Consider the following 23,878-nt stretch of genomic DNA (forward strand, 5'->3'; position numbering starts at 1 on the left):
TTCTAATTAGACTTTCTCAGCTGATTAAAGCACACGCACATAGCCTCATTCATCTTCCCCACACCCAGTTATGGTTGGTAATTTTACAGATGAGGAAAATTGATACACACTAGATGGGGGATTTCTTAGGCTCATACAGCCAATGGGTAATGGCATTTGGACAAAGTCAGCTAATTCAAAGCAATATTTTTGATACTTTAATAATGTGTAGAATTTTAAGATAAAAGTAGTAGCAGTTAATGTATTGAACTTTTACTATATGGTTGCCGCTTTGCTTGATACTTTGCTTTTATTAACATTCTCCCTTTTAATGCTCATGAAATTGGGCACTATTGTTGTCTTTATATTGCAGATGATGGAATTCAGTTTTACTTTAGAGAGGTAAAAAGACTCACCCAAGGCCACAAAACCAGTGTTAGGCAGGGCTGTGCCAGAATCCAGGTTGTAACCATTATGCTCTGTCACCTCCCAAGTATATGGAAATAATTTATGAATTAGGAAATGATAGATGTTTCAACTCTCCTCCCCCACATCCACAAGCCTTCTACTAATCTTTTGCTTTTCAGCAGAAGTCTCAAGACTGGAGAGTGACCAAGAACTGCAGTGTTCACTGATTTTACATATAGCACATTGAAGAATAGCATTGGCTAGATTTGGGGATTTTTTTCCATTGGCAGCAAATTATGAATCTTTTAAATATTTTAACATGGTAATCATCGATGTCTTTGGACACTGATGGAAGTAATCCCACATTATTTAGGGAATCAGAGAGGAATCATAGATAGGACCTCTTGAAATGATTTGGTTCATTTTCATACATTCAGATTGATTTATTTTAAGTGATACTTTTAGCTGATAGGAATGTTGAAAGTTTCCACGGAGAGACTTTTGACAGATTCCTTGTGTTTCCTTTTATTTTACTTTCAAATGTTTCATCTGCTGAGTCAACAGCATTATCAGCCTCATTAGATCACTAGTCATATCATTAGCATCTATTTTATATGTGGTGAGAATAAAGTTGAAAGAGATTGTCAGTTTTATAAAACATGGCCATGTGTTTCTAGTCTATAGCTGTAACTTCTTTCAGCATAGTATTATTATCTGTATTCCTTTCAGAAAAACTAAATGTTTTGAATAATTATTTGGTTTTTTCATTACAAGTTCTGTTTTGCCTTTGTTCATCCTCACATAGCAACTGAGGCCCTTTTGCCCCTGTTTTTGTTTTGCTTCTGACAGCATACAAGTTTGTAAAAAGCTAAGCACAATTGAAGAAGAGCAAAGTTTCTAAGGCTGAGAATGGAATTAATGATACCTTGGAAAATCTGTTTGCCCTACCATCAGACAAAACTCTGTAATAACTGCAAGCTCTCCTTTGTGGTTGAAAAGATTGTAGTCATCAAGAGCTCACTTGATCTTAGACATGGGAAGAAATTTTCTCACACCCACACATGGATGATTGTATATGTGTTGAGACTTGTTGTAACTTGAATATTAGAAGAGCAAGGATACAACTAATGAAATCATGTTTCTAGAAATGGTTTTACTCTTGTGATATTTTAGAGCACTCTTTCCTAAGTTGCAGGTTGAGACCCATTAATAGGTGATGAAATCACTTCAGTAGGCACAACCAGTATGCTTTAACGAAAACAAAAATGAAACCTGATAGAATAGGAAATAATCACAGTGCATTACATATAATAAAATAATTGTATCACTTAATTTTTGTTCATTGTTTATGCATGTGTATGCATATGTGATTACTTGGGGTGTGATAAAAAAAATCTCTTCTAACTATAGGCCATAATAATAATTTTTTTAAAAAAGCTTGAGTTTTCTGTCTTACTCTAGGGACTAGTTAATAATCAATCTAAAAAGTATATTTGCACTATTTATTTTACTCCACCCAAATCATTCTCCAAGAAGTACAATTCAGTTACAAGTTTTCTTTTAAAGTCTAATCATGCTTTCTAGCATTGCAGAACTTAGTCCATACCAGGTATATCTTATTTTTTGCTTTTCTTTTAGTGGAACATGATTTCTTATCAAAGGGAAGTAGTCTTTTAGGGAAGTTATTGTTTTCCTTTCGTAGTGGATGGAATTAAAGTAGACTAAATAAAGGATTGGCTTGTGTATACAGGCATCTAGGATTTGTTCTAAGCTTATTTAGAAAGTAGCATGTATATCCACAATTCCTGAATAGCGGATATTAAAGGCTAAAAGGTAGAGACCTGTCCATTAATTTCAGACTTTTGGAGAATAGATATGGAGTCCACATCTCTGTATTTGTACATGTCAAGTTAGTCTCAATAATTTACTTGTTAATATATGTTTCTCCTCTTGACTGTGGACTTCTTGAAGTGAGAACTACAGTATACTAAGTTCCTAGTTTTTTGTTTCCTGAAATTTTAATGACAGTCTGAGACTTCTTCCTATCTGTATTATGAGGCTAATGTTGAAAGTAGCCTTTAGTGTTACAAAGAATGTTAGGTGAATTTGGTAGATTTAATTTTATTATTTTTCTGCTTTATATGTATTCATATTATAGAAAATTTAGAAGATAAATGTATACATAAAATGAAAATCACTTGTAAACCTATACCATAGAAGTAAACACTTTAAATATTACATATCTATGCGTGTACAATATATTCTGTTTTAAAGTGTCTTTATGTTAAATATTCTTCTAAAACATGAGTAATTTCCTTAACATCACATTGCTTGGAGATATCAGTTTGGCTATTCTTTTCTAATTTAGATTGTCTCCAAATGTTCAGAATTAACATCTGTATACTTAAATTCTATACATAGATCACTTTGGGAATTCTAAAATATTCATGAATACTTGCACCTTTTTCCAGAATCTAAGCTTCATACATCAGTTTTATTCTTGTACATTGTTTTGAGGAAGTGGTGGTCAGTGTCACAAACCAGCTGTGGCTCCAAACAGACACCAGGATTTAGGCCCATTACAGAGAGACCACCCTGGAAGTATTCTATAGTCGAGAGGAGCTTTCAGTCTAGAAGAGGAGGAAATGATACTTAGTTTAGTCATCATGTGCTTTGGCAAGAAATTACAGTCGAAAGGAAGGAACAGATAAACATTGTGTAGTAGCCACTTTGAAGAGTGGTCAGATTCCGTATGGCAAAACTTCCTCCTCCCCTCTTCATTGCCCGTTCCCCCTATTTTGATGTTAGATAGGTGGCACTTTACTGTGTCACTGCCCACAACCCTACTTGGAGTTTAGTCATAAGACCGTGGTTTTATTTTTTTCCCTTAAAGATGGATCTTTATTTCTTTTAATTTTTAATATTTTAATTTAATATTTCTTTTAATTTTTAATTTTTAATTTTAATATTCTTAGAACCGTGAGCCCTCATCATTCAGCTATAGCAACTGTCAACATTTCTCCATATTTTTTCATTTATTCTGCTTCTCCCCTTTTTTTCCAGGTGTTTTAAGGCAAATCCCAGACCTTATGTCATTTCAGCCCTACATATGTCAGTAGGCATCTCTCAAAAAAATGGCATTTTCTTATGTAGCCTCAATACTACTATCTCACCTAATAAAATTAATAATTATCTGAAATTATTTAATATCCCAATTATCTATTTAAAAGATTTTATAAGGTTGGTTTTTCAAATCAGGATTCAAGCAAGTCTCACTTAATTGTTATGGCACGTAAGTGTCTTTTAAATCTAAAATAAACACTTCTTTATGTGTGCCTCTTCATTTAATTCAATCCTGAAGAAACTAGGTCAACTGTATTTCATAGAGATCTTTTTATTGCAGATCTGTTTAAATGCTTTAATTAAAAAAAAATTAGGCCAGGTGCAGTGGCACACACCACTTTGGTAATCCCAGCATTTTGGGAGGCCAAGACGAGAGGATCGCTTGAGCCTAAGAGTTCCAGACCAGCCTGGGCAAGCATAGTGTAGCCCCTGTCTCTACCAAAAAAAAACAATCAGCTGGGTGTGGTGGTGTGAGCCTGTAGTTCCAGCTACTTGGAAGGCTGAAGTGGGAAGATTGCTTGAGCCCCAGAGGTCGAGGGTGCAGGGAGCAGTGATTGTGCCACTGCATTCCAGCCTGGGTAACAGAATGAGACCCTGTCTCATAAAGAAAAAAAAAAAAGAGAGAGAAAAAGCATACAGGATAACAAAATACAAAGAGTATACAAAAGTATAAAATAGAAAAAGTAAAAGCCCCCTCACTTCCATCCCCAGCCAGGCAAACTTGATTTACATTCTTTTTTCAATTCTTTAATTAGCCTTTTTATTTTCAGATCATTGTAGATCACATGCAATTGGAAGAACTAACACAGAGAGGTATTGTATACCTTTTACCCAGTTTCCCTCAATTATAACATCTTTGCAAACTACAATACCATATCACACAGGATACTGACATTGATACATAAGACAAAGAAGATAAACAAATAGATTTTTAAGTAACTTTTGTCTTCTTTGTCAGTTATTGTCAATTAGAGAGTCAGGCTATGAGAGGTAGGCTACCTGAGTGTCAGAATGAGGTCATAAGAATAATGCTTCTCCCCATCTCTACTAAAAATATTAGCTGGGCACGGTGGTGCCTGCCTGTAATCCCAGCTACTCAGGAGGCTGAGGCAGGAGAATCACTTGAACCTAGGAGGCGGAGGTTGCGGTGAGATGAGATTGCACCATTGCACTCCAGCCTGGGCAACAAGAGCGAAAATCCATCTCAAAAGTAAATAAATAATGCTTCTCTGTTGGTTTTCATGTGTATGCATCTCCCTTCTTCAACACATGACATTGTAGGCATTTTGTCTCCCTAGCAGTTTTTCATTTTACCCTTTGGCGTCTTTCTACCTAATCCTTTGAAATCACCCAAACTGTGGGAAATTCCTGATGTGGTTAATACCCATGGAATAAACTTATATATTAGTCTTGCCACAGAAAACTCCATAAATAGTCTACTTGCATAGGTTAGAGTGATATTAGAACTTCTGATGACAGTTTGCTTTTTAATAAATTAGGACTCAGCACTTATTTTGCGATTCAGGTCTTTGGCAGAACAAAGACTCATGGGGTTTTGTTCTGATAGTTAATGGAAGAGAGAAATTTTCCCAAGGAAGTACAGATCCCCAGGCAAAGTAACGATGGAAATGTTGACGATTTGAACTTGCCTGCATTGTGCCAGCATTGCTGGGTAAAGAAGTTTCCTCTTGGGCCTTAGAGTGGAAGTGGTGGAAGAGAAATATAATTACGGGGCTGAATAAAAGTGATACCCTGGCCGGGTGCAGTGGCTCACACCTGTAATCCCAGCACTTTCGGAAGTCGAGGTGGGCGGATCACGAGGTCAGGAGATTGAGACCATCCTGGCTAACACAGTGAAACCCCGTCTCTACTAAAAATACAAAAAATTAGTCCGGCGTAGTGGCGGGTGCCTGTAGTCCCAGCTACTCAGGAGGCTGAGGCAGGAGAATGGCTTGAACCCAGGAGGCAGAGGTTGCAGTGAGCTGAGATCCTGCCACTGCACTCCAGCCTGGACGACAGAGCGAGACTCCATCTCAAAGAAAAAAGTGATACCCTAAGATTTTCCTTTGCTGACACGTTACTTTAAAAAAATAAAATTTAGAATATGATAGTCACATGTAGGTTGATTCATATAATTGGTCCTTATTTTATTTAACTGTGTTTTCTGGAAAAAAAAAGTTTTTCTCTTCTTTTATGAATGGAGAATTTCATAGTCCTAAGAAAAGTGACATTTAAATATTTGACCAGGAGATTTCTTGGCCTGGAGAAGTTGTGTTGTGTTTATATTTAGATGCATATTTGTTTGTACTAATTACCCTAGGATTGCTTTATGGGGGTGCTCAAAATACATGCTTACAAAGGTAGGGCAGGTAATAGAAGTAACAAGGACCTGGTGAAGAACTAAGGTGTTTGGCTCCTTTTAAGGGACAGCCACTGTATCACTAGCCCTGTGAGAATGCCCGATCGTGTGGTTGCCACATCTTTCAGTTTTTGTTGTTGTTGAGATGGAATCTCACTCTGTCACCCAGGCTGGAGTGCAGAGGCATGATCTCAGCTCACTGCAACCTCTGCCTCCTGGTTTCAAGCGATTCTCCAGCCTCAGCTTCCCAAGTAGCTGACATTACAGGCTCGCACTACCACGCCTGGCTAATTTTTGTATTTTTAGTAGACACAGGGTTTCACCACGTTGGCCAGGCTGGTTTTCAACTCTTGACTTCCGGTGATTCGCCTACCTTGGCCTCCCAAAATGCTGGGATTACAGGCATGAGCCACCACTCACAGTTTGTCCTTCAGTTTTAAAGAGAAACTATAAATTGTATTTTTTATTAAAGCCCTTTAAAGCCAACAAATAATTCAGATTTTAAATCAAAGCCCTGTGCACTGTGTGCTCCTGCACAGTATGCTTCTCTCTAGTATCATTTTCATTTAATTCTTGGCAATTATATGTTTACCAACTGCCAGGGAGCCCAAGGAATTTAGCTGTCACCTCAAACTTAACCAAACTTACAACCTTTATCCCTAAACCTGCTCCCTCTCTGGACTCTTTTTGCTGTTTATATTGGCCTCAGTGTTCCAATCATTTCTGAACTGAACAAGGCCTTGGTGTTTTTTCTTTTGTCCTTCCCACTATAATTCCCCAAAACCTGAATCTGTTGATTTTGTCTCAAGAATTTCCCTGTTTTCTGTTCCCTTCCTTCCTGTTCCAGCCACCCCCGTTGCTAGCCCGCCTACTGCTCCTCTGATCCAGATTCTGTCCCCATTCTAGTTCCTGTAGCATTGTCCAGCCACGTTGATCATCTTTTTCTAATACCTCTTTTGTTATCTTCCTACTCCAAAAATTCTATGTGTCCTTGTTGCCTACTATGTAAATTTCACTAATTCTGCCTAGATCTCAGGGCTTCATAGTAGTTTTATCTTGGCTGTCTAAATTTCCCCCCGGCACTCCTTAACCCATTGGTCCATTAAAGCCAACTCTACTTCCCCAATTCAGCCCCCTTTCAGGGGCTGCCAGGAATCTTGTGGGAGTTTCTGGATAATGGGTAGATCCTTTCCCTAGGCCTTGGCTGTTGAGATGACGTAGATTCTGGAGTTTTTAATTTTTTTTTTTTTTTTTGATAAACCTCTATTACCATTTGGCCCCAACACCTCAAGGCAAGAAGAAAGTGGAATAAAGGAAGACTCCAGGAGAATCCAACTCTAACTGGGGAAGATGCTGGGAGGGAAGAAGGCTGCTTTGAAGTCCTCAGATTCCCAGTATACCCAAGTTGAGGCTTCTCCATCAGAGACTTTGGGATGGAGAGGTCTTACTTTACTACCTTTGAGAGTTCCTACTTCAGCAGCTTTCTGCCTCTCTCCCTCCCGCTGAGACCAGAAATGTTTGCTTTGAAACGTGAAGCTATACTAACCACAGGCATTTTGCAACCTAAATGCAGCGTATGCTCATTCTCCTTGCAGCCCACCTAGCTGTGCATGTCCTTAGATAGTTGTGATCGACTTGGTCACTTTAATCAACTAGAACAACTTGTAGGTTAATAGGTGAACTTCCCTATTCAGAAAAGTCTTCAGATAATTTCTTGTTTTGATGAAGTGCTGGTAATTTGCTGAAACATTCTTTCTTGCCTCTCCCCTTTGCATTTTGTTTAGACCCCTGATGTATATAACACATAGCACCTAGAATTATAGTTATCTGAATGTGTGACTATTTGCCATTTTACTCTTGAGTTCTATGAGGTAACAAGTGCTACTTTTGTGTTCCCAGCTTTTAACACCATGTCTGGTTATGAAAAGCACTCAACAGAGTAGATCCTTGACATTTTCTGATTGTACATCCCAAGTCTATGAGGAACCTTAGAATCTGTGACTGTCATTAACTACGACATACATTTCAAATGATTATTAGGCCCAGTCCCCAGCTAAATAACTTGCAGCTAAACCGAGTTGTGTCAGCTTAAGCCTCAGATTCTAACAGGAGCATTTTCTGTACTTTATCTCATTTAATCAGCACAACCACCTTCTACAGTGAATAATATTTTTTCTCCATTGTGAATTATTATATGACATCGACTTTGGGAGTGGCTTGGCAAATGCATGCAAGGCCTGCTGAGCAAGTTTGGATGGGTGAATAGATAGATTATTAGAAAAAAATAATGATTAAATGATTTGTTTCCTAAGGGCTTTCCATTCTAATATGTGAAACATTTTGATCAACAAGAAGATAAAACTGGAAAACAAGAGATGAGATAACAATAGATATTGTTTAATAATTCAATCTTCTTTTTTGTTTTTTGGTTTTCCTTCTCCCCCAAAACAATGAAATACGTAGCTTGGAGATTGTATTGGACTCTCAGTCCTCAGTAAGAATTAATTACCGCTTCTTCTTTTATTCCCCCCCCCACTTTTTTTCTTTACCAGGTGATGGCTGTGGACACCTAGTGACTTATCAGGATAGTGGTACAATGACATCTAAGAATTATCCCGGGACCTACCCCAATCACACTGTTTGTGAAAAGACAATTACAGTACCAAAGGGGAAAAGACTGATTCTGAGGTTGGGAGATTTGGATATCGAATCCCAGACCTGTGCTTCTGACTATCTTCTCTTCACCAGCTCTTCAGATCAATATGGTAAGAAAAGAGACCTGGGTTTCTCTGAGCATCAAAATTTTCGATATTTGCGGAGAAGGGCAAGTGGTTTGTTAATGAACAGTATATCCCGAGAAGATTAGAAGAGAAACTTGCTTGTGTAAGCTCTTGGGGGGAACTTAGAAGAATACATTTACTTCATAAGCTGAAACAGCAAAAGACATCTAAGGAGATGTGAACCTTGTGTGTGTCTTAGAACCTTTGAGTGAGTGTCAGTGCTGCTGGGGAGAGAATTGGAGATACGTGACATTTGGTAAACCATCTACAGTTCATTATTCATTTGACAAATATTTATTGAATAGAAGAGTGACTATGTTTCAGGTACTCTGTCAGGAACTGGAATGTAACAGTGAAAAAACAAAGTTCCTTTATGAAACTTGCATCTGTGGGGAGAGGAAGGTAGAAAATAAGCAAATATATCTGTAGTATGAGAGATGGTGAGAAAGAAAAGGAATAACGAAAACTAAGGCATCTAAAGGTGATGTAGAGCCTGCCTTTGTTTTTGTGCCACTTCCAATGGGATGGTAGGGAGGCATCATCAGTAAGTGGACATTTGAGCAGAGACCCAAAACGAGGTAAGGGAATGGACTGTTTAGGTATAACTGGGTTCAGAGTTTTCTGGGGAAGAAAACGGCAAGTGCAAAGGTCAGTTTCCTAAGTAGCCTTTGAAATTTAGTGTTTTGTGCTTTGAGATGTGCTGTTAGCCCTCTGGAACCTGAAATCACAGTCACAATGACCCTTTGATCCTAAGCCCAAGGAAATTGGGCAGTTTGAAATCGATAACAAAATCTTGCATACATTCTTTTGAGTATAGAGATTTTGTGAAATTCTCTGTGCACACAACTTTAAAAATGATACAAGTTTTAGGTAAAATCCTGTCTGCCTGCTAGCTCTACTGATAATTTCTCAAACACTCACAGCTTTCTCACCTGTCTTGACCTTTGCACTCAGAGTTGCTTCCTCACTGCTGCTGCCTCTTCCTACAGTTTAGAAGCCCAGACAAGCCTTGTGACGATTCAGAGATCTAAACCAGCTCCCATGGGATAAAAAGATCTAAGATCGTTTTTTAATCCCTAGGAACATTGTCTGTTTAATAATGGTTGAGTTACTCCGACAGAGTCAAGATGGTCATTTCCATATAATCGTTGGTAACTTTTTAACTGTAGTTTGACTCAAATGGGCAGGATGACACTTCCAGGGATGCTGAAGGCCCCTGGGAACACTTATTGTTCCATTACCTCTGGTAATCTAATGTGTGTTAACTTATGGAGGCATTTGTCAGGGAGTCCCTCAATAGCCAGGAGGTTTCTTTCAGATTTTGAGGAGGGGGTGAGTGTCAGAGATGCAGTGTGAAAAGTGATGCAAAGTGCTGCAGGGCCGGAAGCAGCTTTTCCACACGGGTCTCTTTGGGGAAGCGTCTGCCTTGCCCGGAAGATGAGCATTTCATTCCACCTGCTGACATAACAGTGGAGGAATCATTCTGTTGCATAAGACTGTCACGTCAGAGGCTGAAGTGAGAGCAACTAAGGGAAGCAAGTCCTCTCAAAGCAGGATGTGGAGAATGGATGTGGCTTTCCCACACCAGGGAGTTTCCTCTATCATCTTTGAGGTATATTCATAAATATACACAAAGGCAGAAAAGATCAGGGGCGGTGGCTTATGCCTGTAATCCTAACACTGGGAGGCCTAGGAGGAATGATCGCTTGAGCTCAGAGTTCAAGCAATCTAGCCTGGGTAACATGGTGAGACCCCCATCTCTATATTATAAGAGAAAAAAGACAGAAAATAATGGAATTAACTACATATCTCAAGCTAGCTTGCAAGGTGATCATGATCTGCCTCCTCATTTCTAGATTCTTGAGCTTTCAAGCTTAGATGCGTCACTAGAAAATGAATAATGAATTGCAATTCATTCATAGCAATAAAGCCAAGTAATTTTTCTCCTGGAATTTTTTTCTATATAAATTGAATGTTTGTCTTTTGGAAATAAAATGTATATTCATTATAGAAATAAATATATTCAGTGCCTATTGTATGCCAGGCACCTGCTTGGCTCTTACATATATTGTCTAGAATCCCCTAATCCACCTTCCAAGGTAAATAATCAATGCCTTCCACAGATAGGGAAACTGAGGCACAGTGTGATTAGGTTAACATGCCCAAGATCCCAAGAGTGTACAATTGGGGTGAAAGAGAGATTTATATCTGTGTCTCTGTGGCTGCAAGACACCTACTGCCACTGCTGTTGTCTCCTGGTTTCACCATCACCAAAAAACCACCTTGCACTATCATCCTTCCCGGGTGGACTAGCCCGTTATTACACTATGCGGCAATTTCGTCTAAAACACAAGAAGTAAGTAGTATTTTTGATTGAGGATGTGCTTAAGATAAACTATGTAATGATGCTCAGAATTTCTCTCTTTTGTGGCTACTTTAAAGATTTCCGGTGACCAAAAACACTAACCCGACCTATATTTTAACTTAGTTAAATAAACCCCTGGTCTGTTTGAACATCCTCCAGGAATGCAGAAGGAGGAGGAGACAGAAGTGCTTTGTCTTTCAGTGGCTGGCGCTCAGAGAGTGGACATTCCTGTGCAGCTGTTGCCCAGCTTCCTGGAAGCGTGGAAGGGTGGGAGGCACCTCTGCAAGCTGATGTGGCCACAGGATCTGGCATGGCTGCGGAAGCAGGGCCCTAGTGCCCTTGCAGACTCCCAAGGATCTAGAGCTATATTGCCTGAACCAGTGAGAGAGGGAATGTCTGCTGAAAGTCAGCAGGGAGAGAAGGCGTGTTATGGAATACCACCTTTAATTCCAAAATATGATGGCTTCTAATGATTATATGTGTGGCAGAAACAGCAGAATCGTTTTAGTTTATCCTGCCTGATATTTTTTATTAACCAACTAATTGTTAAAACCCACTGCCAAAGGATTTTAAAACTTAAAACTATCAGAATTTGAATATGGAGTAAATGTTTTGAAAAAGAATAATGTTTCCTGGCATTAATGTTTGCAAGCTCTGCCAAGACTGGACATACTTGTGATTACACTAACCACTGTGAATATGCTAAAGTTGTATAGTGTTCATCATTATGCAGTTAATGTTTAATGGTTCCCCACCATGTCAATTTTGTTTTAAATATTTGGTTTATATACTTTGGGTATTTTGATAATTCACATTCTTGCTAGCAAAAATGCGTTGTAAACAAGTGTAAACACCCACAACAACTTTCACAGTAATCTAGCAAAATATGCACTTGATCTCACTGTTTCCTAATACAGACAAAATGGGATTATTCTTCTGTTTGTCATATGATTACGGCTGATCTTTCAGATTCAAGAATCCATTAGAAGAATGTACTTGTATGCCTATGACTGAATTAAGACACTAAGATATGTGTGCTATTAATATTATGCTGGCCAAAACAAAACAAAAAAATCTTTAAGAAGTATCATACTTTTCTTAGTAGACATCATTTTCACTATAGCCAGGGGAATTCTAGGTTTTTGTTTAACAGACCAAAGTAACTGAGACTCCCTTTGAAAAAATGCTAATATCCGTTTTCCAGTCTGTGGTCCAATTCAGGATCATAAAGCAGTTACTTGTCCTGACTTCTCAGTCTTCCTTTATCTTTTGAGAATACTGACCAGTTATTTTACAGAATGTCTGTCAATTCAGTTGGTTTGATGTTTCCTCGTGATTGAATTCAGATTATGTATTCTGGGCAGACATAATACTACTACTTTTTAAAGAAATCTTTAAAAGGCTTGCTTATGACAGTTTCTAACATTAGAAATTATGAGGTCATGTGTCCCTTCAAGAATGAGAACTAAATCTGCATTAAATTTCTTTGCTTCCCTCCTGACTATTTGATTAAATGACTCTTCTTTTTTCAATCAAAACTGCATTGATTTTTAGGTTATTTCAAGCTGAAGTGTCTTCCTGGAGGAGTTCTTTGTTCTTCAAAGAGGCCCATGTAATATGAAACTTTGAAAGGACTCAAATATAAGATGTTGCCTTTTTGTAGAAGACAATTTTGGAGAAATCTGGGCACATAAGATAATAGAAAGTTGATTAAGGTAGCCTACCCGGGCTGTTCTAGGATTGAACACACTTTGAAACCTGGAATTTGAAGATTCAGACAAGTAGTTATTAAAGAACATCTCTTTAAATTTAAACGTATTGTATAAGACATTTAAGATGACTGCCTTGGTCCTGTTCTCAGTTCCCCCCTCCCTCATTTTACATATATGTGGTAAAATAACAGAAGGTTAGTTATATAAAACACTGAAATATCTTAAACTTTGAGGAAAAATAGCTGCTGATTCAGGCGTTGTGTCATACTAATATACACAGATTTAAAATATTAAATATATAATGTTGTATTTATTTAGAACACTGAAGAGGGAAGGCTTTGCATTCATACTGAAGATACTACTCTTAATTTTACAGCCCTTTAGTGAGCATGTAACCTTGACTTCCCCTCTGGGTAAATTCCATTTCTAGTCTTGCTGACTAGAATGGACTTAGACTGGAATATTCACTCAGAGGTTTGTTTTTGCCCCCACTGCCGGTAGGGACCTCAGAAGAGGTCATTTCTGTTTTCCTGATCTTTCAAGAAGGTTGAGTCTGAGTTTCCCCCTGAAAGGTGACCTCCACACTGGATGGAGTTCGAGGTGGTTCGGGGACTGCCTGAAGAGCTGTCGGAGCAGTCTTGGCAGGAACCAGACCCTGGCCAGTCTTCATAGGCATCTCAGGGTCTCAAAGGAGCTCGTTCTCATGGAGACTCTAGACTTTCCCACCTGGATCAGTATGGATCAATAAAACCAGGCTGGCCTTGAAAATGGATTGAAATTTTTGTTGCTGCCTCGATATTACACTTGTGTTTAAGAGCACAAACTCTGTAATTGGACTCCCTTGCCTCAAATTCCTGCCTATTCACAGGTGTGAGCCACCACCCTGGCCTTTACTGCTTATTTCTAAATCGCTTGACCTTGAGCAAATTATTTAACCTTTCTGTGTCTCTATTCCCTCATATTTAAAATGAGCAGGCACCTGGCCTGCTCATGCCTGTAATCTCAGCACTTTGAGAGGCTGAGGCGGATGAATCACTTGAGCTTAGGAGTTTGAGGCTAGGCTGGACAACATGGCAATCCCCTGTCTCTACGAAAAATACAAAGATTAGCTAGGCGTGGTGGTGCATGCCTGTAGTCCCAGCTACTTGGGAGGTTGAGGCAAGAGGATCACTTGAATTCAGGCAATCCAGGCTACAGTGAGCCATGATCGTGCCACTACACTCCAACCTGAGTGACAGACGGAGACACTGTCTCAAAATAAAGTGGGCAAAATAATAGTATCTACCACACATAGTTGACTGGCACACTTATATATGACTTTAAAGAACAATACCTGGTACATAGTAAGCACTTAGTAAATGTTAGCCATTATTATTCCTCCTCCTCCTCCCCTGTCCTCTGCCCCTCTACTTTACTCTTCGTCTCCCTCTTCCCAGCCCCCTCTTCTTCCTCCTCCTTAGTTGTCTTGCATACTGTTTATTGTTTGTCTAAGATGCCCCTTGTTCCCCTCATAATACCTTGAGCACTCTGTTCACAAAACAGAGGCTGAGCTCCAGCAGCACACCCTACCCTGCTCCTCCTGGTGGATTCCTGGTAATCCAAGAGTTTGCCCAAATCATGCCAAGCTGGTGGCAAGGGTTCACTGAGCCAGAACTAGCTCCATAAACAGATTTTCTACAGTCTCATGAGATGAACAGAGAACACATATTCTCCAAGCAACAGTATATTCAGTTTGGCTATTTTATTTACTTCACTGCCACTGCCAGTCTACGTCTTTGCATCTTTTTCTCATTGAAGGACCTCTTGATTTTTCTCCTCTCTGCTTTCACCAGTCTTAATTCCTTCTGGGTCATTTAATGTTGTGTAATTAAATACAGTTGCAATAATTTCTTTCCTTATTTCAAAAATTGTTAATTGTGCCCCACCGTCTGTAGAAACTTGCTAGCTTAGCGTTGACGCATTGTCTTGCTTTCTTCTTCACTCTCATTTCTAGCCTCATTTCTGAGTCCTTCATCTCCATGCCGTTTCCCAAATGCATCATACAGTTTCATGGCCTAGTACATTTTTACAGTCGTTGATGTTATTCCTTCCATGTCCCTCTCTTTTTCTTTTCCTGCTTTTTCTGTCCCTTCTAATACACACACACCCACACACACACACCCACACACACATGTAAAAGTAAACCCTTCAAGTTTCAAATTCAGAGCTGTCTGCCTTAGAACCTTTTCTGATGTTCATCAGTTTGTCCCTTTTCTGTGCTCATGTTCTCTTTCTAAAGTTTCAGTAGAGCATCAGTTTCGGGTTGGGATAATTATTTTAGCTTCTCTGTCAGATATAGGGTGCCCTGAGCCAGGAATTACATTTTATTCATCCTGTTTTATTCACCTATTATTTATCATAGTCTTACAATTGCAGTTGCTCAGTGTTCAAGGACTGAGATTATAAGTAGCTTGATTTTGGCAAACATATTTAAAAATCTGGGTTTTTACAAAAGATAAATTGGAGTGTCAGTATTCACACTGTAGGGAAATTTACACTAAGATTCCTCTATAAACATTCCCTCTGCATTTAAAGAAAGCTTTGGTTTACATAAAATTTTAAAACTATGCTTATTATGTGGAAAAGACCAGGTAATGATATGGAAGGTGCCTGTGAGTGAGCATTCAACTATGTGCAATGCACTGGGCTTAGTACCTTAGCGTTACTAACTCATTTAACCCTTATAACAGCCCTGTGAGACAGGTCCTGTTACCAACCTGTACACATAAGGAAACTGAAGCTCAAAAAAGGCCAACGAACATGCTTATAAGATCACTTAGCGGGACCTGGGATTCAAGTCTGGGCATTTGAGGCCCTGCTCAAATGCCCAGAGGCCCTGCTCTTAAGCACTGCACCATCCGATTCAGTGTTTGTGTTGAAAGCCATCTGATCTGCGGCTTGTGCATAAGAAGACCTGAGTTGTAGTTCTTGTTGATCACTTGCTAGAAGAAATGGAAACTTCTCCAGGCCTCCCCACAGGAGTATCAGAACAAAGTGGGAGTCTGAGAAATCACTTACATAGAGTTCCAGTATAAGTTTAAAGTTCAAAAAATGTTTCTTAGTCAAAATGCTAAGAGGAGGCATGGTGGCAGTGACAGAAATAAACTCTTTACTATAGGATCCTAATTGTAGTCAGTTAAATTGGTTGTGTTCTGCATAATGATTTGTACCAGGAAGTTTAAAAATTGTTCTCCTACGTTTTCTGTACCTCCACTTCGAATCACTATTTTTTTAAGCTTTGTCCATGACTTACAAGTACAATGATGTGAAGTCAGCTGTTAATGTTTGTGGTACACTAGCAATGAGAGAAATAGGAATAGTTGGAAATAATACTAAGTGTTTAGACTCCTAATCACAATAGGTTTCTGCATGCCATTTTTTAGAATGATACCTATCTGACATATTGCAGTAAGATCGACTCATTACATCTTATCTGTTGAAGTTTTTTAAATCCCAAGGAGGGAAAAGCCCAAGATTGACAGTCTCGGTTTTACAAATGGTTTATATGTCTCTGAGACATATTATGAAGTAGAATGAAAAATGTTTATGGCTTTTAAAGATAAAACAAATAGACTTCAAAGAAATTTCCAGCTCACAGAGAGTTGTTTTGGGCTGCAAACACCCTAGAAGTGCGTCGTCCTCTATGGTTGAGGCTACTTTGGTGGAAATTATTGAGAGGGACTGCTTTTTCTTTGTTTTGTTTTGCCTTTTATGCCAAGATAGAATTCAGAAAGAATCTTGAACATATAAAATGTTATATCAACCAGAATGCTTTACTGTAGGTATTTTTTAACACAACCATAAGCCTCAAGGAGAAAAAGCTATTGAGTTCCTCCTTCTCTTTCCCCATAAATACTTCCCTGGAGACTCACTGTGATTCAGTTTCAGTAATTGCCATCTTTCATTGGGAGAGAAGTAATGGCTTAAGTGGGTAGTGAACTCCCTGCGTTGACACACTTCTTGACCTGGGTCCTGTAGCCCCAAGGAAAGCCGCACCTTTGTCTAAGAAGCCACCTGGTTCATTTATCATCTGTCACTGATTTTTGTGCGGGAATGAGAGACCAAAATTCTCCAGGGATACCACTTACTGTTACGTGACTATGGTTTTAATGGCACAGTCCAGGAATATCCCTTTTTTATGCTAATTTCTCTCCTTTTCAAAGAAAATGGCCTTGACAATTCTGTAATTTTGTACAATGACCCTACTGCAATTAGCAAGCCAGGACAAATCTGCGATTTGATGGCATCAGAGAAACACATCGAAAATGGACACAAATCTAGTGGTGTTTGCAGCTTCAGCATTTCTGGAGATGGTTTTATCAGCACGCCTCTGAGCACAGATCTGGGCCACGAGGAATACCACTTTCCTGGCAGCCAAATATTCCATGTGGCTGGCTCCACCCACATGTACTCCCAGGGAGGGTCACTTAGGTCAATCAAGCATGTTCTTATCTGTCGTAAGAAAGAATTGTGTGCGTCAGATGATGCTCCAGAATGTTAACGAGGGTTTTCTGGAGGTTTTGTGGTGGTGGTGGTGTTGATTTATGACAGATCTTTCAGGAGTAGGTTTTTATTTGATCTCTCAGTGGTTTTTACCACTGACAGTATGGTGGTTAAAAAAAAAAAAAAAATCAGAAATAATACTACTAAGAGAAAGAGGTTTCTTTATTTCTCTAATGGCATACATACTGTTTTTTAAACATGTCTCTTCTATAGATAAAACAATAATTTAGTTTTATCAGTTTTAAGATAAAAGCCTTATACTCATCTGAAGTGACTTGGAACAAACAGTTTTTAACCAAACCATCATTGCCTTGTAATGTCCAGAGTTTTGGGCACACAGTCCAGGAGAATAGAGAAGTACTATACATTGTCGTACAGACTGTCAGATTGCCAGAGAATCAAGAGGATTTCAGACTTGGCTTGTAGCAGACAGTTTATTCTTCCTTGTAGGACAGCTTTCTTTTATTCACACATGGAAAGATAAAGGGTTTCCCTTGCAGCTGCTAATGAAATAGTAGCCCTAAACAGGGAATGTGCTGAGAGGAACTGGCCTACTGTGCTCAAAGAAGGCAATTCCTATAGTTCCTGGCCCTTTATTCCCTTTGTCCAAGGAATCAGCCCATTGTCTGCTGAAGTCTCATGTCTGGTGCCAAATGCCACAGGGCTGTTCCATTTGGTATCTCTGATAGTTCTTCCCACAATATAGGGCCGCCAGTTACATTCCACAAAAGATAAAAGTTTTTCTTTTTTCCTGATTTTTCTGCCTACTTGATTAACTGCTGTGCCCCAGTGTGATGGGAATTTGTGACTGCAAAGTAAGATGGAACCTGCCATGCAGACAGATAGATAAAAGTGAGAGAATGTAGGAAGTTAGATGGCAAGTCCAAGTGCTATAAAACACATAGCACTGCTGGTTCTGAAGCAAACATCCATGCAAAATTGTGTGTCCTATTTTTAGGGAGGGGTTGGATTTCAGTCTGACTGAACTGAAGTACGTTTGCCAATCTAAACACTGCCTGAGCCCAAGAATATAACCACAATCAAAGTTAGAAGTCACCGAGCTCTCATGTGGATTTCCAATGAAACTGTCTGTAAATATTTAAATATAGGTGTAGATCCTTTTTAAAAGTCAGGAGACCTTTGGAGAGGACCAACAGTGAAGTATATTGTGTGGGCAGGGGTGAGTGGAGAAAGATTTTCTTTTCAGAAGATGAGAGATAATCCTTAAAGGAGTCTGGCGGAACACTGAGGACATTGCTTAGGACAGACTCCCAGGATCTTTCCGTGGTTTCCCATTAATTATTTTTCCCCTCACTGCTATCATATTTTTCCATTTTTCTCTCTTGCCTTTTAACTCTAGGAATGTAATTGTTAACTTCTAGTCTATGAAAAGGAATTTTCATCTGTCAGACCTTGAGGCAGGCAATAATTTGGATGTTTTGCCATAGGCAATACTACAGCCAGTATTCAACTCCTGTCCCCCACCCTGAATTAAAACTCACTATTCTGATGTTTGTAATCATGATGAAATGATCAAAATAACTCTTCAGGCCAGGCACCGTGTCCAATGTCTATAATCCTAGCACTTTGAGGAGGCTGAGACGGGAGGATTGCTTAAGGCCAGGAACTTGAGACCAGCCTGGGCAACATAGTGAGACCTCATCTCTACAAAAAATCAGCTGGACGTGGTGGCACACACCTGTAATCCAGCTTCTTGGAAGGCTGAGGTGGAAGGATTGTTTGAGCCCAGGAGGAGCCGTGATCACGCCACTGCACTCCAACCTGGGTGACAGGAGAAAGACCCTGTCTCAAAAAAAAAAAAAAAAGAAAAAAGAAAAACAAATATCCTCTCAATGATGATGTTTATACAGAGAGGGTATCTCCTACCCCCTCTAGAATGTAGTTACAATTTTGCAGCACAGTAATAAAAATATGAAAGGGATTGATGTCTGTGTGGTAAGGGTAATTAAAGGGGTATGTGTTTACATTTTCCTTCTTTGATCTGCTTCCAGAAATATTTACATGCTTATCATAACTGGGAGGATGAAACCAAATTAGAGTTTTACTATATTTATATGTTTTTGGTCTAGGAAATCATATATATTGCACAACTTAGTATGATAGTATACACTCTTATTTGTGTAAAATATGTATACTTTTAGCAACTTCTCCTTTCAACTGTTTCATGAAATCTAAACAAAAAAAAATCTAAACAAGTTCTCGCTGATAATCAATTTAGACTTGCTTACCTTACAGTTTGTGTTTTGTGGGGTTTTTTTTTTTTTTGAGATGCAGTCTTGCTCTGTCACCCAAACTAGAATGCAGTGGTGGGATTGTGGCTCACTGCAACCTCCACCCCCCAGTTTCAAGCAATTCTCCTGCCTCAGCCTCCAGAGTAGCTGGGATTACAGGCACCCACCACCATGCTCGGCTAATATTTTTTTGTATTTTTAGTAAAGATGGGGTTTCACCATGTTGACCAGGCTGGTCTTGAACTCCTGACCTCCTGACTCCGCCCACCTTGGCCTCCCAGAGTACTGGGATTACAGGCATGAGCCACCGTACCTGGCCACCTACAGTTTTCATTAGAACTCATTGGAATGCTATAGAAATGTAAGGAGAGATTACTATCATCATCACCATTTGGGGAGGGGTGTATTAGTGGGTTAATATAAAAAATGTGATTTGAAAACTGGCATTAGGTAAACACAGCCATTCCAAATGGGATAAATTAGCCAAAACAAAGGGGCTGCAGGCCCCATGCAAGTCTGAAATCCAGTGGGGCAGTCAAATCTTAACAGCTCCAAAATGATCTCCTTTGACTCCATGTCTCACATGCAGGTCACGCTGAGGCAAGAGGTGTTCCCATGCTTGGGCAGCTCTGCCCTTGTGGCTTTGCAGGGTGCAGCCTCCCTCCCCACTGCTTTCACAGGCTGGTGTTGAGTGTCTGCAGCTTTTTCAGGTGCAATGGATCTACCATTCTGGGGTCTGGTGGCCCCCTTCTCACAGCTCCACTGGATGGTGCCCAGTAGGTACTCTCTGTGGGGGCTCTGACCTCACATTTCCCTTCTGCACTACCCAAGCAGAGGTTCTCCATGAGGGCCCCTGCAGCAAACATCTATCTGGGCATCCAGGCATTTCCATATGTCTTCTGAAATCTAGGTAGAGGTTCCCGAACCGCAATTCTTGATTTCCATGCACCCACAGGCTCAACACCACATGGAGGCTGCCAGAGCTTGGGGCTTGCACCCTCTGAAGTCATGGCCTGAGTTCTGCGTTGTCCCCTTCCAGCCATAGCTGGAGCAGCTGAGACACAAGACACCAAGTTCTAGGCTGCACACAGCACAGGGACCCTAGGCCTGGCCCAGGAAACCACTTTTTCCTCCTAGGTCTCTGGGTCTGTGATGGGAGAGGTTGCCTTGAAGACCTCTGACATGAAGACATGGGAGAGGTTGCCTTGAAGACCTGGAGACATTTTCCCCATTGTCTTGGGGATTAACATTCGGGTTCTTCATTACTTATGTAAATTTCTGCAGTTGGCTTGAATTGCTCCTCAGAAAATGGGATTTTCTTTTCTATTGCACTGTCAGGCTGCAAATTTTCTGAACTTTTATGCTGTGCTTCCGTTATAAAACTGAATGCGTTTAACAGCACCCAAGTTACCTCATAAATGCTTTCCTATTTAGAAATGTTTTCCACATGATACCCTAAATCATCTCTCTCAAGTTCAAAGTTACACAGATCTCTAGGGCGGGGTCAAAATGCCACCAGTCTCTTTGCTAAAACAGAACAAGAGTCACCTTTGCTCCAGTTCCCAACAAGTTTTTCATTTCCATCTGACACCACCTCAGCCAGGACATTATTGTCCATATCGCTGTCAGCATTTTGGGCAAAGCCATTCAATGGACCTCTAGGAAGTTCCAAATTTTCCCGTCGTCTTAGCCCTGCAACTGTTCCAACCTCTGCCCGTTACCCATTTCCAAAGTCACTTCCACATCTTCGGGTATCTTTTCAGCAGCACCCCACTCTACTGGCACCAACTTACTGTATTAGTCCATTTTCGTGCTGCTGATGAAGACATACTTGAGACTGGGCAATTTACAAAAGAAAGGTTTAATTGGACTTACAGTCCCACATGGCTAGGGAAGCCTCAAATCATGGTGGAAGGCAAAAGGCACGTCTCACATGGTGGCAGACAAGAGAAATGAGCTTCTGCAGGGGACCTCCTTTTTAAAAAACTATCAGATCTCATGAGACTTATTCACTATCATGACAGCAGCACATGAAACACCTTCCCGCATGATTCAATTACCTCCCACCAGGTCCCTCCCACAACACATGGGAATTCAAAATGAGATTTGGGTGGGGACACAGCAAAACCATATCAAGCAGTTTTGTCCCTATTGGTTCTGGTCAATATAACCCAGTTTTATTCATATTGACTTGGAGCAGTCTTTTTCTTTTATTCTTCTTCCTTGGTCATGATTGTTGTTGCCACTATTTCCATACTGTTTTGAGAGAAGTTAATAAATAATACCTCTCTTCAAAGTTTGCTTGCTAATCCCTGTTTCATAGAGATTGTCCTGCGTATGTTACTTTCAAAATGACAATTTAAAAGCTGAACTTTAGTTTGCGTAGTCTTAGAAAGAGTTTTTGTTATTTTAAGCTCCAAATGTAATTTTGCCCTTTGAAAGTTCATTGAGTTCCCTGTTGCTTTTCAAGCAACTTATTTCAGAAACAATGTTATACCCTTAATTGTATAATTTGTACTATAATATTTCAAAACACTTTAGAAGTTATTCTGCTTTTGTATACGTTTTATAAATCAAAATGAATTGGGGGGGTTAACCAGAAGTTACTGTAAAGGAAATATCAGTGTGTATGCTGCATGTGAATAAAATTCTTACCATGCTTTGCCAAGTCTTTTAACTTTAAAGCTTCCGTGAAAAAGATGATTTTTTTTTAGTTTATTTGAGCAAATTTAGGAGGCCCCTAAAATAACGTTTTTGTAATAAAATGTTCTTTACTACCTAATGTGTTTAACCTTTGTCTTTTTAAAAAAACAAAACCAACTCTTGGGTTGCTCACAGTTAACTAGTTCCAGCCTATTGCTTGTCTAGAGTAAGCCACTTTCCCCTTGGCTTAGTTCACAATCCGTCAGAAATTATGAGTCCGAGCGTCAAGCTAAATTTCAGTTGGTAAAGATTATAATCATACATATGTATTGTCTAGTAAATTTGGCCTTTAAAGGAAAAAGAATGCCATATACTAATCATTTGTGCTGGTATAAATTTTGAAGTGTGCCACAACTGTGCTTTGTTTTCAGGTCCATACTGTGGAAGTATGACTGTTCCCAGAGAACTCCTGTTGAACACAAGTGAAGTCACCGTCCGCTTTGAGAGTGGATCCCACATATCTGGCCGGGGTTTTTTGCTGACCTATGCGAGCAGTGACCATCCAGGTATAACAGAAGAATCAACACAAATGTCTAAACCTTATCTGTGTAAGAATTCCTCTTGCTACTTATCACCATCCCTGGACATAATTGTAGTCTGGGATGCAGAATTAAGATATGAGGGAGAGGAGGAACATTGTATCTTTGTAAATGGTTAGGTCTGAACTGAATCATGTTGTAGCACAGGGGTGTCCAATCTTTCGGCTTCCCTGGGCCACATTAGAAGAAGAAGAATTGTCTTGGGACCACACATAAAATATACTAACAATAGCTGATGAGCTAAAAAGAAATTGCAAAACATTTTATAATTATGTTTTAAGAAACTTTAGGAATTTGTGTTGGGCTGCATCCAAGGCCATCCTGGGCTGCATGTGACCCAAGGGGCATGGGTTGGACAAACTTATTAGCATGTTTGATTGATCAGTTGACTTATATGGGATAGGATTCATCTCATTTTTCCTAAAAACCTTAGATAGCACACCTTTGTGTTCCCCTCCTGATCTTCTGTCCTCACTATTCTCTGGAGCCCTCCCCCAACCTCCTTCCTAGCTCAGGGGCAAGCCTTTTCACCAGTGAGCCCCTCCCCAACACACACCAGTACACCAGCACAGGAGGCATGCACAGTGTATGCAGGATGAGGAAGTCAGTGTCACACAGTGTAATAACTGTAAAGCTGAAACTTGTATGGGAGAGAAAGGAAGGGAAACACGAACACTGGTGAGAGAGAGAAGCATGGGCTCCTGTCCTGGGCTCTTGTGCTTCAGAGTAATTACTGTGCAGCCCATACCATGTCTGCCTGTAGTCATAGAGGTTTCTGCTCTCAGTCCTCTCTGGCAGAAAAGCTCTGGGAATGAGGTGTGCCATTCATTTTCCTCTTAGCCAATCAGCTCTGACTAATCACAGCAGATGCCTGTATGGCCAGTATTCACCATATACTGCTCCCAAAGAACTATTACAGTAAGTGTGGAATATTTTGGAAACCATACTATGTTGATCTAAATGCGTTGAGATCCACTGTATCTTAGCCTCTATTGCTGAATATTTGTTTCGTTCTGTAAATTACTCCAGAGAGCACCTTCTTTTTTAAAATGCTTGGTCCTGGTTGATGAAAGCTTATATGCTATAGGTTTTCTTGGTAAAGGTCTGCTTCTCTGT

The 23,878-nt window shown here is 39.8% G+C and overlaps 1 protein-coding gene across 3 annotated transcripts in view; it reads left to right on the forward strand.

Annotated features, from left to right (window-relative positions):
* DCBLD1 (discoidin, CUB and LCCL domain containing 1) overlaps positions 1–23,878 on the forward strand; it is a 66,249-nt gene that overhangs the window by 13,175 nt on the left and 29,196 nt on the right. For all 3 annotated transcript variants that reach the window (XM_038000979.2, XM_073022432.1, XM_008007231.3), the window contains exons 2-3: positions 8,422–8,634; positions 22,595–22,729. In XM_038000979.2, the coding sequence (XP_037856907.2) occupies positions 8,422–8,634; positions 22,595–22,729 (348 nt within the window). The remainder of the gene's footprint in view (positions 1–8,421; positions 8,635–22,594; positions 22,730–23,878) is intronic.

Source organism: Chlorocebus sabaeus, chromosome 13 (assembly GCF_047675955.1).
Source record: "Chlorocebus sabaeus isolate Y175 chromosome 13, mChlSab1.0.hap1, whole genome shotgun sequence".
Taxonomy (NCBI): domain Eukaryota; kingdom Metazoa; phylum Chordata; class Mammalia; order Primates; family Cercopithecidae; genus Chlorocebus; species Chlorocebus sabaeus.